The following is a 16,708-nucleotide window of genomic DNA, read 5'->3' as shown; positions in this document are numbered from 1 at the left end:
CTAAATGCTAGTTGGTAGCATGAGGTGTTTAGACAGTGACCTTGAACTATGGCTGGAAGACCATTTCAGAAACAGGGTAAGTTGTGGGTGGACACCCTAAAGTCCTACGCTGAGCAACTGTCAGAGAAGAAGTGTCAGATGTTCTTTCAAGGAGTTGGAGGTTGAATATTTAGAGAGGAGGCAGGGTGAGGGAGAAGGCTTGTCCTGGTATAGGAGAAAGGAGGCAATCAAAAATGGGAGAGGCTAGGTTTGCGTCTTGATGTGGAGACAGGAGACAAGGGAGTAAGGTTGGTATAAATGAAAGGGGAAGCCCAATCAGATCCCACGTCGACCTCCCAGGGAGGTAGGAGAAGACTGGGGAATCTTGAACTCTGGGCTCATCCAGCCCATCTATACCAGGCCAGGCCATGGGCTGGAACCACAGGGAACTTATTCAAAATATAGATTGCCCTACTCTGTCCAAGACTTGCAGAGCAAACTAAGTCAGAAAGAGAAAAACAAATATTGTATACTAACACATACACATGGAATCTAGAAAAATAGTACTGATGAACCTATTTGCAGGGAAGGAATAGAGACACAGACGTAGAGATTGGACTTGCAGACACAATGGGGTCCGAGAGGGAGGGATGAATCGAGGAAGTAGCATTGACATATATATACTACCATGTGTAAAATATGTAACTAGTGGGAAGCTGCTGCATAGCACAGGGAGCCCAGCCTGGCGCTCTGTGACGACCTAGAAGAGGGTGATGGGAAGGGGGGGAGGCTCAGAAGGGAGGAGATACATACATATATATATATATATATAATGTGACTGGCTCACACTGTTGTAAAGCAGAAACCAACACAACGCTGTAAAGCAATGATGCTCCCGCTAATGACAAAGCAAGCCAGAACAACAAAAGATTGGCAGAGTGAGGACCTCTAAGGGTCCAGGGGTAGGTCCAAGGACCTGAAGCCCAGCCCTGGCCCAGAGAGCATATAGGAACTGCTGGTGTGGTAGACTCTTTATCCTGCACGGAATGAAACAGGCACAGAGACAACAAAAAGGATCAAATAGAAGACGAAGTAGGTTATACGTAGGGACTCTCTTCTGGCTCCTGAATCAGAGCTGTCCCGCCTTCACTGCACTATTTCCTTGAAGCCAAAATTGAGCCCTGTCAGAACTTGACACTGTCTAGGCCCTCAGTTTATCAAGGGCATAAAGGACTTGTGGGAATTGGCAGCACGTTCAGCAGAAGGAAGAAACGAAGACGGGGGATGAAGCGAAGCTCATTTTCACTCACAAATGCCAGTGTCAAGAGGGAAGAAATTGGATGCAGCTGATTTCAAAGGCAACATCTTTTGCAAGGCATTAGCCGATTTGTTTTATCTCTCAGGCCCAATGCTGTTCATGCGTTGGAATCAGTTGGGAGGCCGGCAGTCTGGGGATAAAGGAAAAAGGACAAAAAGTGGATTCTCAGGATGCTTCTCTCAATAGTGTTACATTCTACCAACCATACAAATGGTTTTTCCTTTCATTAATAAACTTGGAATTGAATCGCACAATTCTAGCATGTAACAGTTCGCCTTCAGAAAGGTCAACCAAATGAGATGAAAGAAAGTTGCCAAGCTTTAGGAGAGGCATGTCTGTGGTAAGGCAATCAGAGAGTGAAAATGAAATAACATACCAGCCACTGCAACTAGAACTTGAAGCTGGCTCTAAGAGGGTCCTCACCCATGGTTAGCCAGGTGAGCTGGGTGATCACTGCAGACAACAGTGTCCCTCGGACACCAAGTCAGGCACTGGAGACATCCCTGGTTTCACAGGAGGGTGGGATCAGTGGATAAACCACAGCAAGCTCTGTGAAGAGGTGAGGAATCCTTTCTCCCACTGTGAACAAGTCGATGAACAAAGGTACCAATGCCCCTTGGCGAGAACCTCCCCACACTTGTGGAATCTTAACTCCAGTGATACCCAGAAGCAGAAGAGGAGAATGGAAGTGGAATTTGTAATCAGACACCATTGTTCTACCTTTAGTAGCATTGGGCACTAGCTTTGCACCTTTGGGCAAAATACGAGACCTCTCTGGGCTTCAGTTTCCTTCTCTTTCAATAATTCTGCCCAAGTTTACTTACCTCACAGATTCATTTTGAAGTCCAAATATGAAAATAAATGTGAAAGTGCTTTGTGCATTTTCAACTACTTCCCTTACTGTATTAGCAGCAGCAGCAATATCAATAATAATAATCTTTGGAATCTCTTTCCAGAAACTGCACCCATCTAGACAGCAGAGGGCTAGGGTTCCATTCCAACTGGACCACTTCCCACTGTGCCACGAAACAGCGTGGTCAGTCACCCTCCAGCACTGATCTTTTCAGAGCAAGTATGTGTGAGCTCTTGCTATATATTCCGAAGGCTACAGAACCCAGAGCGCAAGAGCTCGGGCTCTGCAGGTAGAAAATCCTGGCTCTGAAGTTTGCTTACTGCCTTCCTAGATCTGTCAGTTGAGCCAGTCGCCTGACATCTCGAGGCCACAGGACTCCCGCTGTGAGATGAGGACAGTCATGGTGCCTAGCACAGAACACTCTGAGATCAACCCTGGAAAACATACTGTGCTGGGCGTGAAGTGGGCACTTGTTACCTGGCATCTACTTATTACTGTTGTTGCTAATAACCCAGAGGGCTCTCTGTGAAATGTGCACCTTGCCCGCTCCCACAGTGAAGATTTATTGATCAGCTGGTGGGGGCAGAGCAGGGACAGGCATTGCCCTACAGAGAGGAGGCCAGGGATGACGTCTTCTCTGTTTCACTGAGACATGCCGATAGCAGCACGTGAGGGCAGTAACCTGAGGTGGTGACTCTGGGCTCTCCCAAGGATGAGGGTGTTTGTGTTGCTGGGGCATCCTTGGAGGCAGTGGAAGTTTGAGGCACAGTTTGGAACTGGGTGACTCTTAAATAATGATGTTCTAGAATCTCTGGTGTCCTTCTGTTACCGCACCTGTGTGAAATGCGAAGTCATTATTTCTCCCCTTTATGAGCCACTTGGGGCACTGATACTTAATTTGCTCTCTGTTTCCTTTCAAAATTAAGTAGATCCTACCCAATTTTGCCCGTGGAGGTAAGGAACGCCAGATTCACATAGGTGATGCTCTGTTGATTGACTGAAGTTCATAGTACTCTTGTTGATCATTCAGAGGTCTCCCAAATTTAAAGAGAGCGTGTGCATTCAGTAAATGACTCTTTCTATTTTCAAAACGAGGTCAGAATATGTGGGTTCTGATCACTCACTTTCATTATTACTCATCATTGTGAAACCTTGAGCGAATGAAACTGTCTCTCTAGATTTAAATTTTTCTCTTGATTAAAATAAGGGAACCAGAGGAGATCATTTTGAAATTCTTTCAAATCTAAAATATTCAGACTTTGGGATCCTTTTGCTGTCCTTTGGATTTTTAAGGCCATACCACAACTAATCCACAAGGGGGCAGCATAAGCCAGCTGCTACCTATGAAAGGTAAGAAACTTCTCTGAAGCCTTGAAGTTGTTGTCACTTTTAAAATTCTGCTGCTGCTGCTGCTAAGTCGCTTCAGTCGTGTCTGACTCTGTGCGACCCCATAGACGGCAGCCCACCAGGCTCCCCCGGCCCTGGGATTCTCCAGGCAAGAACACTGGAGTGGGTTGCCATTTCCTTCTCCAATGCATGAAAGTGAAGTCGCTCAGTCGTATCCGACTCTTGGCGACCCCATGGGCTGCAGCCTACCAGGCTCCTCTGTCCATGGGATTTTCCAGGCAAGAGTACTGGAGTGGGTTGCCGTTGCCTTCTCTTTTAAAATTCTAGGGGTGTGTTAAGATTGTATCATGGAACTGACTTATTTCAGAGTTAAATTTGTTTTAAAAGTAGAGACAGATGAGTCCCAGTGTCTATGAATTCAGTAATGAGTCTGCATACATAATACATGCACTGAGAAGATAGTGCCAGGTAATTTCTGATGTGAAATTCAATGGTTAGAGTGTTCATGTTTTCAAATATGATTTTAATATGCCCTTATTTTTTTCTATCAAAGTGGTTACCTTCATGACTTTTTGAGTCATTCAGAGTTGGGTTCAGATTTCCTGTGTTAACTCAGGTGGAGTGGTTTAAATGTTTGGCCTCAGTTTATACATCTGTGAAATGGGTTTTATAAGCATCAAAATGAAATAAGTTACATGAAGTGCTCATCCCTATGCTAGGCCTGCTAAGGTGCTCAGTAACTGATTCTGAGAGGAAGGTTTTAGGAATTTTGAATCACCTTTCTGCTAAAAGACTAGAAATAGGGGCAATTTTCAGAATGGATTCTTAAAAAATTTTCTAGCCTAAAAATTCAGCACCATTTCAGAACTGCACAAAGCACATGATTTTATTTGAGTAAGAGAGTGGGGTCTAGTCTACCCCCTCAGACATAAAACCACCTTGAAGAGAACTCTCTCATCATCTTAGGGTCTGAAAGCTTTCAAAATTGTACTCAAAACTCATGGCATTCCCTGCTTCCACTGACATTGTTGCTGCACTGGTAGATTCACTTATCAGTAGTCAGCAAACTTTTCTGTGAATGGCCAGCTAGTACATCTTCAGGCCTTAGCAGCCTCCCTGCTGTTCTCTGCCGCAGCTACTTAGCCCTGCCTTAGCACCGCAGGAGCAGCTGGAGACAACACATTTGCAAACGATGCCTCCAGGCTTCCACAGCACCGCATCAATGGACAATGAAATATAAATTGCCTGCAGTTTCCATGTGTTATGAATTCTTCTTTTGATTTTTTCCCCCAACCATTAAAAAATATGAAAAGTACTCTTGACTCTGAGGCTGCGCAGAAACAGGTGGCAGGGGGATCTGGCCCTTCGGCCGTCCCTTGCAGGGTTTGATCTAGACTGTCCAGGCAGTGGCTGCGCTTCTTAGAAAGGGCAGCTGTGAGCTTATTTCCATAGGTTCATTTTCCAGAGTGTGCACGGAGCATCACCCGCTACCTACTAGATGAGAAGTCCTCTGAAGGGAAAGGCTGTTTTCATGCCATACTGTTAAAGTTTTAACTTTATTTTTCATGTTACAAAATAAATACATGCTCTCGTAAAAGAAAAAGTTAAAACTATAAAATGGAAGTTTCTTGTTTTTCAAATATTTCCCCCAATCCTCGCCCTAATGATTGAGATCAAGGGATAATTACTGTAACAGTTTGTGCTATGTCTTCTCAGATCATTTTTTCCCCCTTAACAACATAGTATAACAGCAATTAAAAAAAATTTTTTTTTCAAATTGTTTTCATAGTCATTCTCTCTATATTCTTTTAAATTGTGCTTTAAAGTTCATTCAACATTTTTTTTTCAATAAGTCTTTACTGCCAGGCTACTACATATCATACATAGATTAGATTGATCTATATAAAATGGCTGTGTTTAAGCCATTTTTTAAAAAAACTTTTTATTTTGAAATAATTTTGGACTCCCACAAACTTGCGGAAAACAGTACAGAGAGATCTATACATTCCTACAGCTTCCCCTAGTGATAAGATCTTACATTACAGTGAATTATCAAAAAGAAATTTACATTGTTGCAATATGATTAACTTGACTACAAATTCTACTTGGATTTCACCAGTTTTTATATGCACCCATTATTACTAAAAACATATTTGACCTGTAAAAGCAACTGATATGTATATCCTATTTCATCTTTATATTCCTCGTACTCAGATCTTGAGAGGTACCTTTTGTCTAATAGCACCACAAACCCCTTCTTTGGCTGCACGTGAGTGGTTTCTAACAGCTGTCTTCAAAGTTTCACTTAGAATGTCACTGTGGTCTGGCTTCAAATAAATGACACACACCCCAACAGTTTTCCCTTAACTAAGGCATTTTGCAGTTTCTAGTAATTAACACAAGATACACAAACTATTTTGAGCTTCTCTGGTAGCTCAGTAGTAAAGAATCCATCTGCCAATGCAGGACACAAGAGTTCGATCCCTGGGTTAGAAAGATCCCCTGGAGAAGGAAATGGTAACCCACTCCAGTGTTCTTGCCTGGGAAATCCCATGGACAGAGGAGCCTGGCAGGCTACAGTCTATGGGGTCACAAAGAGTCAGACACGACTGAGCGACTAAACAACATGGAGCATTTCATTAAGATTTCACATTTGAGAAAATTTAGAAATCATTTAAAGTATTAATTTTAAAAATTGAATTGCCCACAATATTTCCACCCACAGTCAGATGTAGTTAGCCTTTGGATTTCTTTTTAGGTTTCTTTGGGGAACAAGAGGTATATATGTGTTTGTATATATATTTTGAAGTATTCACATATTCATTCCCTATACTAAGTATAGCTTTATATCCTTGAAAGAATTAGTATGTAATGATAATTTTCTCAGGTCATTCAAATACTTTGTAAAAAGTTATCCAGATATATAAAGGTTAAGTGGGACATAACAACATTAGTTGGCGAAATAGCAGCATTTTCAGATGAATAAACTGTGGCTTAGAGAGAGAAAATATCTTGCCCAAGGTCACAGAGCCAGGAAGTCTGGGGGAAATATTTAGTGGTGGTAAAGTGTTAGGGAGGCTGATTGGCAGTCTCACTGTGCTCTGAGGTCTAGGGTTGATTTTTTAACAGAAATTCCATTTTATCAGAGTACCCATGCATACCCAGAACTCAAGAGCCTAAAATTAAACCAGCGAACCATACTAACTTACAGTGAGAATCTAGCTGCCAAGGGGTCCCAATGTTGTTATTTTTTTGTGTAAATACATTCTCACCTTGTAGAAAAATCAGATATTAATCAGAAGCATCGGTGAGCACCTTTACGTGGGAAAAGCATGGTCAATTTTTAAGATACTTTTGTTGTTGTTATTACAATTTTACTAATTTAAGACAGATAGATACTACACATATGTGGCCAAAGTACAAAGCATACAAAGAACTTGTAAATAAAAAGTAACTTTGCCCTCACCCCTTGTGCAGACCCACTGTTGTCTAGGAAGATCTTGGAGGCCAGGGTCTCTGTCTTAGTTTTCTGTTGCTGTTATAAGAATTTACCAGAATGGTAGTCCCACGGACAGAGGAGGCTGGGGGGCCAAGTCCATGGGGTGGCAAAGAGCCGGACACGACTGAGTGTCTGAGCGTGAGTGGCTTAAAACAGCACAGATTTTTTTTTACAGCTCTGGAGGTCAGAACCTAAAATCAAAAAGTCGATTGGGCTACTTGGCTTCTGAATTCTCTAGGGGAGAATTGAATTCCATATCTTTTCCAGCTTTTAGATGACACTTGCTTTCTTTGGCTTTGGACCCATTCCTCCATCTATAAGTCAACAACATAACGCTTCCAAATCTTTCTCTCTGACCTTTTTTCCCATCATCACGTAACCCAACTTTGGCATTTTGACCTTCCTCTAATAAGGATACTTGTGATTGCTCTGGGGCCACTGGCTAACCCAGGATAATCTTCCCGTCTCAAGGTCCTTCACTTACTTGTATTGCAAAGTCTCTTTTGCCATGTACATATCACAAATTTCAAAGATTAGAACATGATAACTCTGTCGTTACTCTGCCTACCATAGTCTCCAAGCAACTCATTGTTTCCCTCTTGACCAGAATAACAATGTATTACAAGCGGTAAAACATTTATTGACAATGTGTTCAACCACACCTCCACCTAGCATGTACATGCTGAAATATATCCCTCCCAGATAAATGTTGCAAGGATTCAATTTAATTAAATATAAAGAGGAGCTCTCATCTTCTCCACTCCCAGTGGATGGCTTTGCACAGCCCAGGTGAGCACTGAGCCCTCTCTGGAGACCGCTGTTCTGGACCGTCCCTTTTCTAGATTGAATGCAAATCATTACACTGAGCATTCCTTCTTGCCTCAGTGCAACATGCAGTTTACATGGTACAGTTGTGCTTGAACTCCACTGTAATAAGGTTGTTAAGAGCATAGATGTTGGTGTCCATCTGACAGGTTCAAATTCCAGCCCCACCACCTTCGACCTGTCTGACCTTGGTGACATTGCTCAACCCTTGGAAGCTCAGTTTTTTCACTGGCAATGTGTGACAACGTCTTCCCTGCAGGGTTGTTCCTGATGATCAAATTTTCAGTGGAATTCTAGTAATAATATGATATTAGATTAATGCTCTTTTGAGCTTAAATACCAGGCCTTTCAATTCCATTTAGCCTTCTCACATGTGCTCAGCACCCATTTCCTGATTCCTTCTTAGGCTCTCTCATCCTTCGTATGTCAGTTCCCTTTCATTCCTGCATCAGGTTCCCAGGGCTATGGTAATAGTATCACAAACCAAGTGGCTTAAAACAACAGAAATTTATCCACTCACAGTCCTGGAGGCCAGCAATCTGAAATCCAGGTGTCAGCAGAGCCCTGTCCTCACTGAATTCAGGCTCTAGAGGAGAGTATTTCCTCACCTCTTCCAGCTTCGGGTGCTGTAGGGAGTCCTTGATTTATGGCAGCATCACTCCCATCTTGGCTTCTGTAGTCAGGTGACCTTCTCTGCCTGTGTCTCCCTGTGTCCTTTTCTCTTCTAGAAAGATACCAGCCATTGGTGTCTTTGAGGGCCACTCCTCAATCTAGGATGGCTTCATCTGAAAATCCTTAACTAATTACATCTGTAAAGACCCTATTTCTAGATAAGCTTGCAAGATGGTTGTTGAGGCAGTCAGGTCTGCCCACTGTGTTCACAGTGCCATGTTATCTCTGCTCTTTGCTCTTAATGAACTCACTCTGTTCTGAAATGCCCCAGATCTGAAAATGTGGGCACTGCAAGTGCAGTGGGCCAACCTGACCATTTTCATGGGTTAATAGCTGATTTTTATAGTCTCAAGACAAAGAAAATTCCTACTGGAAGGTTGGAGTTAGGTGATCGGTTGGGGCACTAAAGGCTGTTTACTGGAGTGTGCATCTTTGCCTAACTGCAAGTCAGGAAGCTTGTTAGTGATGACTGGGGGTGCTTTTGGCAACGGTTACAAAGGGGCTCAGTCAGTTTCAGAGGCCACCTGGGTTCTGGGCTCTGCTTCTATGGCCTTGGTGCAACGCCTTGCACCTGTGGCCTGGGGCAGGACTCAACAAGATTTTGGGAGGTGTGGGGACAATATTCCAGCTACTACAGTTGCCCCCTGACAGAATTCCTTTTCTGGCAAGTTCTGGGAGGCCCCTGCCTTCACCTGAATGTGCTTGTGGAAGAATTCAGGGCCTTGACAGTGTAAAGCCAGCATAACACAGAAGACAAGAAACAGTGGTATACACCTGACTCCCACCCCTGCCGTTAGCATTGCTGCTGCTCACGAGGAGGAAAAGCCAACCATAGATGTGCGTTTCTTTTCGGTGTGTAACGCTGCAGTCCTATGAGGGCTTCCATTCGGGTTTCTGGCATTTTCCGAAGAAAAAGGGGGAAGAAAAGGAGAAAGAGAAGAAGAGAAAGTACTGTTTGGTATCACTCAGCAGTGTTTGTTTCCCTTTAGAAGACTCCAATTTAAAATACAGATTAGCCCCGACAAAACTGACCCAGGCTGGCTTTTCTCTTCGATGGTTTCAGTTTTGGGTTTACCCATCACAAATGATTGTAATACAACAGGATTTTGTCAGACCAAGGTAGGAATTTTGAATATTTACCTGAAATTTCCAGCTCTAGGGAATAATAGCTAGGAGAAAAACATTATAATTAAGTTGTAGGATATGAAAACATGCTGAATTTCCCCCCTCTAAGTTTTCTGCTCTTGGTCATTCTACAAGTCACTTTCCCTTGAAACATGCTCACTTGTATCAAATTATAAACCTTACAAAATCTGTCGCATTTCTCCTTTTGCCTGGAGTGTGAGGAAGCTTGGGGGAAACAGTGATCAATTTCAAGAACGATTAGCCTGGGTATTTGTTACATTCGGGCCTCCTCTATGTGTGGCTCTGTGGTCTGCTTCTGTGGGAAGTTTTTCTTGCACAGATGACTTTGCATCCCTGCTGGACATTCTCCCCTGCCCTGAGACACTGCTCTCACTCCCTGCTCTCTGCCTGCTTCCTATTCGTTCTCCTCCACCTCCTCTGACTTCCTCTTCTGAACACGCAGCCCTTGGGTTTCTTGTATACTCTGAGGTTTTCATCTGCTCCCTGGATCCTGATGATTCCCAAAGCAGTACCTCCACCTCCAACCTCTTCCCCAGTTTGATTCAGATTCAAATCCGTATCCGTCAGCTGCTTATTATGCAAACAGTGTTTGCACTGTTCCTGGGATACCTTCCACCAGTGACTCTAAATTTGAGCTCCTCGCCTTTCTCCCCCTGCCTTGCACATCTGCTCTTCCCAGTCTGCTGACACTGGGTCAGGCAATGGCCCAGTGTCACGAGGAGGAATAAGCTTCAAGTTATCTGAGACTCATTTCAGTTCTGAGACTAACTTAGCTTTGAGTTATCTGAGACTTATCTCTTCCAGGAGATAGTGAAGGACAGGGAAGCCTGGGGTGCTGCAGTCCATGGAGTCACAAAGAGTTGGACACGACTTAGCTACTGAACAACAACAACCCTTCTCTAATGTGCTGTAAATTTCATGAGGGTGGGGTTATGCCATATTCATCTCTGCCTTCTTATAATACCCAGAACCATGCTTAGCACTTGGTAGATTCTGTTTTCCTGGTTGAACTCAACTATGTTATAAATAAATGATTCCATGTCTCAGCTTAAATTTCACATTCTCAAGAATGCGACCCTCAAGAACAGGTCAGCCATCCTTATGATATATCCCTCTGACGTCTTATACTATTTCTGCCCAGAGTTTTGCACAATTACTTTTCCAGCTATTCACAGTCTTTGTTTAAATTTGGTTGTTTGTACTAAGTTATAAGGGACTTACTAAAGAGCCTTTACTGGTGGCTCAAAGGTAAAGAATCCACCTGCCAATGCAGGACACGAGGGTTCGATCCCTGGGTCAGGAAGATCCCTTGGGGAAGGAAATGGCAACCCACTCCAGTATACATGACTGGAATTTCCATGAGCAGAGGAGCTTGGCGGGCTGCAGTCCATAGGATCGCAAAAGAGTCAGACAAGACTTAGCAACTAAACAACAACTAAGTTGTAAATTCCATCAAGAAGGTCGATAGTGTGGCTAGAATAGTGCATGGCCTATTATAAACGCTTAATAAAAATTTGTTAACCGACAGACCGAAAAATTTTCTTTCAGGATAAAAGTCCTGAATTTACTACTGGTGGTTAAAGAAAAATTAGATTCAATTGCCTGGTGACTAATTGCCTAGTGACTCACTCTACCCATCTATAAAATGGAGATGCTCCTGGGGGATAATATTAGACAGCAGATGAGCTTTAGATAGAAACATATCAAAACAAAAGTGGATAAATAAATTATGCAAAAATGGAAAACCGGGATTAAAAGATTAAGCACATCAGCTAAAATGTTTCAGGATGTAGCGTTTTATTCTCCCATGGGAAATATAAGCATTATTTTATCTTTCTCCTCAGCACCTGAGACATCATTTCTTGTGCAAAATGAAGTCGAACCAGAACAGGTAAAAATTTGTGAGAAGTATTTTGAAGCATATGACGTAGAGTTTTAAAATCCACAATGAACGTTTGCAGAAATGGATTAGGGGGAGCATATCTATCCAAGGGCAAAATGCATTACAACCGTTATGAAATAGTGGAGGATTTGTAGACATTCTTGGCAGAAATGACACTGATACCATCACTTCTATATGTATAGATGCTTTGAAAAGAAAAAAAGAAATATATATTTATATGTATGTGTATATATATATATATATATAAACATTGAAACTATTATGTGGTCCCTCTGGTGGCCCAGGATTAGGGACATCCTATAGCATCAACACCTGTCACCAGCATTCCTCTTATTTTCTGAGCTGATCCGTCACTCATTTTTGTTATTACAAAAGTGATTCAAACTGCTTCATGGGAATCCTTCAGGCAGTATAAACAGCCTATAAAGGAAAAGCGAAGGTCTCATCCCTTCTTCCTTCTTCCCTTTCTCTCTCCTCAAAGAGAGCTGATTGTGCTGCATTTCCTGTCTTTTAAGAGACGGGACTGGGAGTTGAAGGGATGCAGCCCGGCCTGGCCAATGGGACCTGGTGTGGCCCCCAGGCAACCGGATGCTGCCCATAGCGCGATGCTTCTCAGACTATTTGGTGTCAGGACCCCTTTATATTCCTAAAAATTAGAACTGAGAAAGTAAAAACAATATGAATTCATCAAAAGGGATAACAAATATGTTAATGCAAATAATATTTTATGAAAAAGAAGGACATTTTCCCAGGACTTCCCTGGTGGTAGAGGCATTAAGACACTGTACTTCCAATGCAGAGGGCGTACGTTTGATCCTTGGTTGGGGAACTAAGATCCCACATGCTATGTGATGTGGCCAAGAAAACAAAAACAAATAACCTAGTTTTCCCTGAGCAAAAAAATTATTAGTGAGGAAAGTGGCATTGTTTTACATTTTACAAGTCTTATTAATGTCTGGCTCAGTAAGGGATAGAGGATCTCATGTCCACTTTCATATTACATCATCAGAGCCTCGACACCTTCACATCACTGATCATACGGTCGCAACCTCTGGGAAACTGCAATGCGGCTCTCATGAAAGAATGACAGTACAAATAGCAAATAATGTGTCCTGAAAATCATTTTGATCTCACGGAGGGATCCCCTGGCTATACTTTGAGAATCACTGCTGCAGAAAATTTGAAATTGAGTTCCACTTTCTCTTTTACCTGGTTACTTCTAGAAGTCTAAGTCAGCCAGCAGAAGAACTGAACAGGGTAGGTTGAACTGAAAGGATTTAGGCGATGGCCGGCCAAGTGATTTGACAGTGCAGAGCACAGCTCACAGCAATCTGCCTGATGCTTAAGAGTTAGGAAAATTAGGGAGCTCTGGGTAAAACGTTTCAGATTCTCCAAGATTTTTTTTTTTTAAGTTTAACTTGTAAGGCTGGCTTTGTTCTTGAGATGCATTGGGTAAAATGTGGTGGGCTGCAGGGAGAGGGTGATACCGCCGGCAGGTTGCTGGCGATGGCAAACAGGGAGGGTGATGTTGGGAAGTGAGTAGCCAAGGGGCTTCCCTGTGTCTCACCAGATAAGAATGACCAGCAACTATGAGCTGCTCATGATCATTGCTCCCTCCTTGGGATTCGTGCTGTTGGCATTGCTTCTGGCATTTTTTCTTCGAGGTAAGGAGGGCAGGACAAGGTGGGGGGAGGCCTTTCAGAGCTTTGGAAACTCCAGGAGGATCTGAGAGTGGATGGATTTTGCTTCCTGCCCCTGTCTGCTCTCCCCCACCCCATTCCTTAGAGTCCCACTTCTATCATTGCCCTCATCTATTAAGGAGGATAACAGGTGAACTCATTCTCCCTGAGATGCCAAAGGCTTTGAGCATCATCTCCTGATAGTGTTTATGTTTTGAGAAAGAAAAATAATGTAAAATAAGAGCACCTTTGTTAATTGGACACTTACTCTGTGTGTTTTCTGATGCTGTATTTTTGACATCTCCTAATTCATTTCATCCTCCTGACTCCCTTAAATGGGAAGTGCTGTCTTATCACTGTCTTGGGGTGGAGGACTCTTCTGGTTGGGAATGCCTCCAGGAAGAAGCCATGAGTCATCCCAGTCTTCTTATTTGTTTGCTTAAAGTAGAACTTCCTAACCTAAGATCCAGAGAGAGAACTCCAGGGAACCAGTAAACTCCTTGAAATGTTCACATCTGTATTTTTCAGGGGGTAGGGTCCATGATTGTCATTAGATTCTCCAGCTAGTCCACAACCTTGTATCTGCCCTCCCCCATCTTAAAAAAAAAAAAAAAAGTTTTAATGCAATGCATAAGGAAGTCATGAGCCAGGGTTTATTGTTTTCATGCAAAGTACAGGCACATAAAATGATCCTGTAAAAATGGGGGAAATTTTTTCTCTATAGTCATTAATAGAAGCTGGTAGTAAGTGAGGATCTCTGACTAGCAATAATCATCTCAGCCTGTTTGAGCAACAATAGTGAAATTTATGTGTCTCTGCACCTATCCCTTGTGAACACTGCAAAAGGAAATTTGGAGCTTAGTGGACATTTGCCATTAACCATAATACAGAGTCATGTTACCATTTGGGAAATTCTGGGTATATGTCCTAAGGAAGTGTTTTAAAACCCAACTGAGTAACTGAATTTAAGTAACTTAAGGATAAATCAGCTTAGGGAATTCCCTAATGATCCGGTGGTTAAGACTCTGCACTTCCAATTCAGAGTGCATAGGTTCAAACCCTGGTCAGGGAATTAAGATCCCATAAACCATGCTGCATGGCCAAAAATAAGGAACTTAAAACCATTGTCTATAATGTTGGAACAGTCTTGTAATTGGTGGGCAGTAATGAGGGGCCAAACGAAGCAATCATCTGATCAGGGAAAGGAGTGGCCTTCTCTGCCAATCCAGTTCCTAAGTTTCTACCTTTGGACCACCTCTGCTCTTCATAAGGCTGCTCTGTGCTTCCCCAGCATTTTGTGCACATAAGCACAGCTACTCTGCTTCTAACATGGCCTTGTCTTTTCAGGGAAATTCGTGAAAGCCAATTGTTTCCAGAAACACACCAGGTAATTCATCTTGCATGACTGATTGCTGTAATGATTGTACAAGCTGTTGCAAGTGATCAGATACTATTCAGTGGTTTAATGCCTTGGGCTTGCATTCTGATTAAATATAGAGTTGGAGAGATGTGGCCTTAGAGGTAAAAAAAAGCTGTGGGGATTCAGCTTACATTAACCTTTGTCTTAGATAACACTGTGGTATTTGTCCAATATGCAAATATATTAGCAGCTTGCATTAACAGAAGTATGACACAAAAGAAGGAAAATGATATGCCATTTTACCCATTATTTGCTCAACTCTGGGTGACTCACTTCAAAAGGTCATTGTTAAACTGGAGCAATGCTCATTGAAGGAGCATTGGCAGCATGGAAAATGAAAAAAAAAAACATAAATGAAAAAAACATAATGAAAAAAATGAAAAAACGTAAATGAAAAAACATAAATGAAAAAAAAACATTCATTCCTGGGATTTAATTCCTCTACCAAATTAGGCCACAGGACCCGTTTTTGTTTTGTCTTTTTAAAAAAACAGTTTGAAGAGTCTCTGGAAAGTGATTTTGCATATCTGTCCTGTTACATAGCTTTTTTGGAAAAGAAATGAAAGGATTTTGTGTAAACTGTGATTAAGAACTTGTTTTCACTTAATAATTGCATCATTACTACAATATCTATAAATAAGTAAATATCAATAAGTATGGAAATTGAGGGTTAGCAAGGTAATTTTTCAAAGTCATACTTGGAGATCCTCCTGGTAAACAAATACATTTAGATAATGTTTTTATGTCTTGCTAACAGAGTCGGACACGGCTGAAGCGACTTAGCAGCAGCAGCAGCAACACAACTTTAAATCTCCTTATTATAGTAGATAGGCAAAAAGCCTTTTATCTCCTGTGGCCTCAGTTTTCCCATCTGTGAAATAAGAGGCTTGGACTGGATGGACTCTGAGCCATTTTAACTCCTTGGTTAGTCATTTTGTAATTTAGCAGCATCCCTCGGTTGCTGGTCTTGGTGTTCTCATCAGCAGGCTGTCTTCTCTCTTTACAGGCTAGACAATGCTGGAGAAGGTAAAGATGTCCTCAGTGGAACAGAAGATGAAGATGGTCTTTTCACACTGTAATGTGCCCCTTTTTCTTAGGACTGGCGATGTGGGTATGACACGTGAATCATCAAAATAAGTCTTAGAATTTTTTTGAATCCATCTATTGCATTGGTGTCACTGATGCGTCTTGCTTTAGTTTCACAAGTGAAAGTTATTTTAGAGACCACGCTTTCTCTGTCTCGTGGTTTCATCTCTATAGTGTTGCTGCTGTAGTAGTGACACTGTAGACTTGTAGTGTCACAAGTCCACAATACACTTGAATGCCTTCAGTGACGGTGAACTCACTATCGTACCTAAGGAAGTCCATTCAATCTCAGGGCACTTCTGACAATTAAAAACATTTAAAACAGTCTGTGGAATCACACCATCATTTTGACCTACCTCTAAAAGGCCCAGATTTTCTATTATTTTCCATTCACAATTATGTTTCTTTAAAGCTCAGAGGTTAAAGCGTCTGCCTGCGTCTGCCTGCAATGTGGGAGACCTGAGTTCGATTCCTGGGTCAGGAAGATCCCTGGAGAAGGAAATGGTAGCCTACTCCAGTATTCTTGCCTGGAGAATCCCATGGACAGAGGAGCCTGGTGGGCTGCAGTCCACTGGGTCACGAAGAATTGGACATGACTGAGCGACTTCACACACTCAAGATGACCATAGTATCACGTCTTTATTCTTGCTTGGGGAATTTAATTTTGGAAACAGGCAAGAGTTCATCACAGTAAGGTAAGGTGAATAACGTGGATGTTTGAACATGGGTGATGTGACCGAGGCAGTCCAGATCAGTTTCTCTAAGTATATAGTCCATGGGAACTGGCTCCTCAGTAAGAACAGGCTTATTTAAACACTTTCAGAGCCGGTAGCATGAGGAATCATGGAGAGAGGTGAAAACAAGCAGTCATTGACTGAAAAAAAGAATGTGCACCTCAGTGAGAGGCCTCTGGCTGGGAAGAAATGTGGAAAGTCAGCTGGGGCTGAAAGAAATTTGCTGGAAATACTTCCTGGTACGTTT

General features: G+C 42.4%; 1 protein-coding gene across 1 annotated transcript in view; it reads left to right on the top strand.

Annotated features, from left to right (window-relative positions):
* The window catches only part of TIMD4 (T cell immunoglobulin and mucin domain containing 4), a 28,079-nt gene extending 12,242 nt beyond the window's left edge, over positions 1-15,837 (top strand). The window contains exons 5-8 of the mRNA XM_052644095.1: positions 11,484-11,530; positions 13,113-13,206; positions 14,569-14,608; positions 15,648-15,837. Coding sequence (XP_052500055.1) covers positions 11,484-11,530; positions 13,113-13,206; positions 14,569-14,608; positions 15,648-15,720 — 254 coding nt within the window. The 3' untranslated portion in view covers positions 15,721-15,837. The remainder of the gene's footprint in view (positions 1-11,483; positions 11,531-13,112; positions 13,207-14,568; positions 14,609-15,647) is intronic.
* Positions 15,838-16,708: the final 871 nt, after the last annotated feature.

This window comes from Budorcas taxicolor, chromosome 7 (assembly GCF_023091745.1).
Source record: "Budorcas taxicolor isolate Tak-1 chromosome 7, Takin1.1, whole genome shotgun sequence".
Lineage (NCBI taxonomy): Eukaryota > Metazoa > Chordata > Mammalia > Artiodactyla > Bovidae > Budorcas > Budorcas taxicolor.
This window is presented reverse-complemented; position numbering and strand designations above follow the sequence as displayed.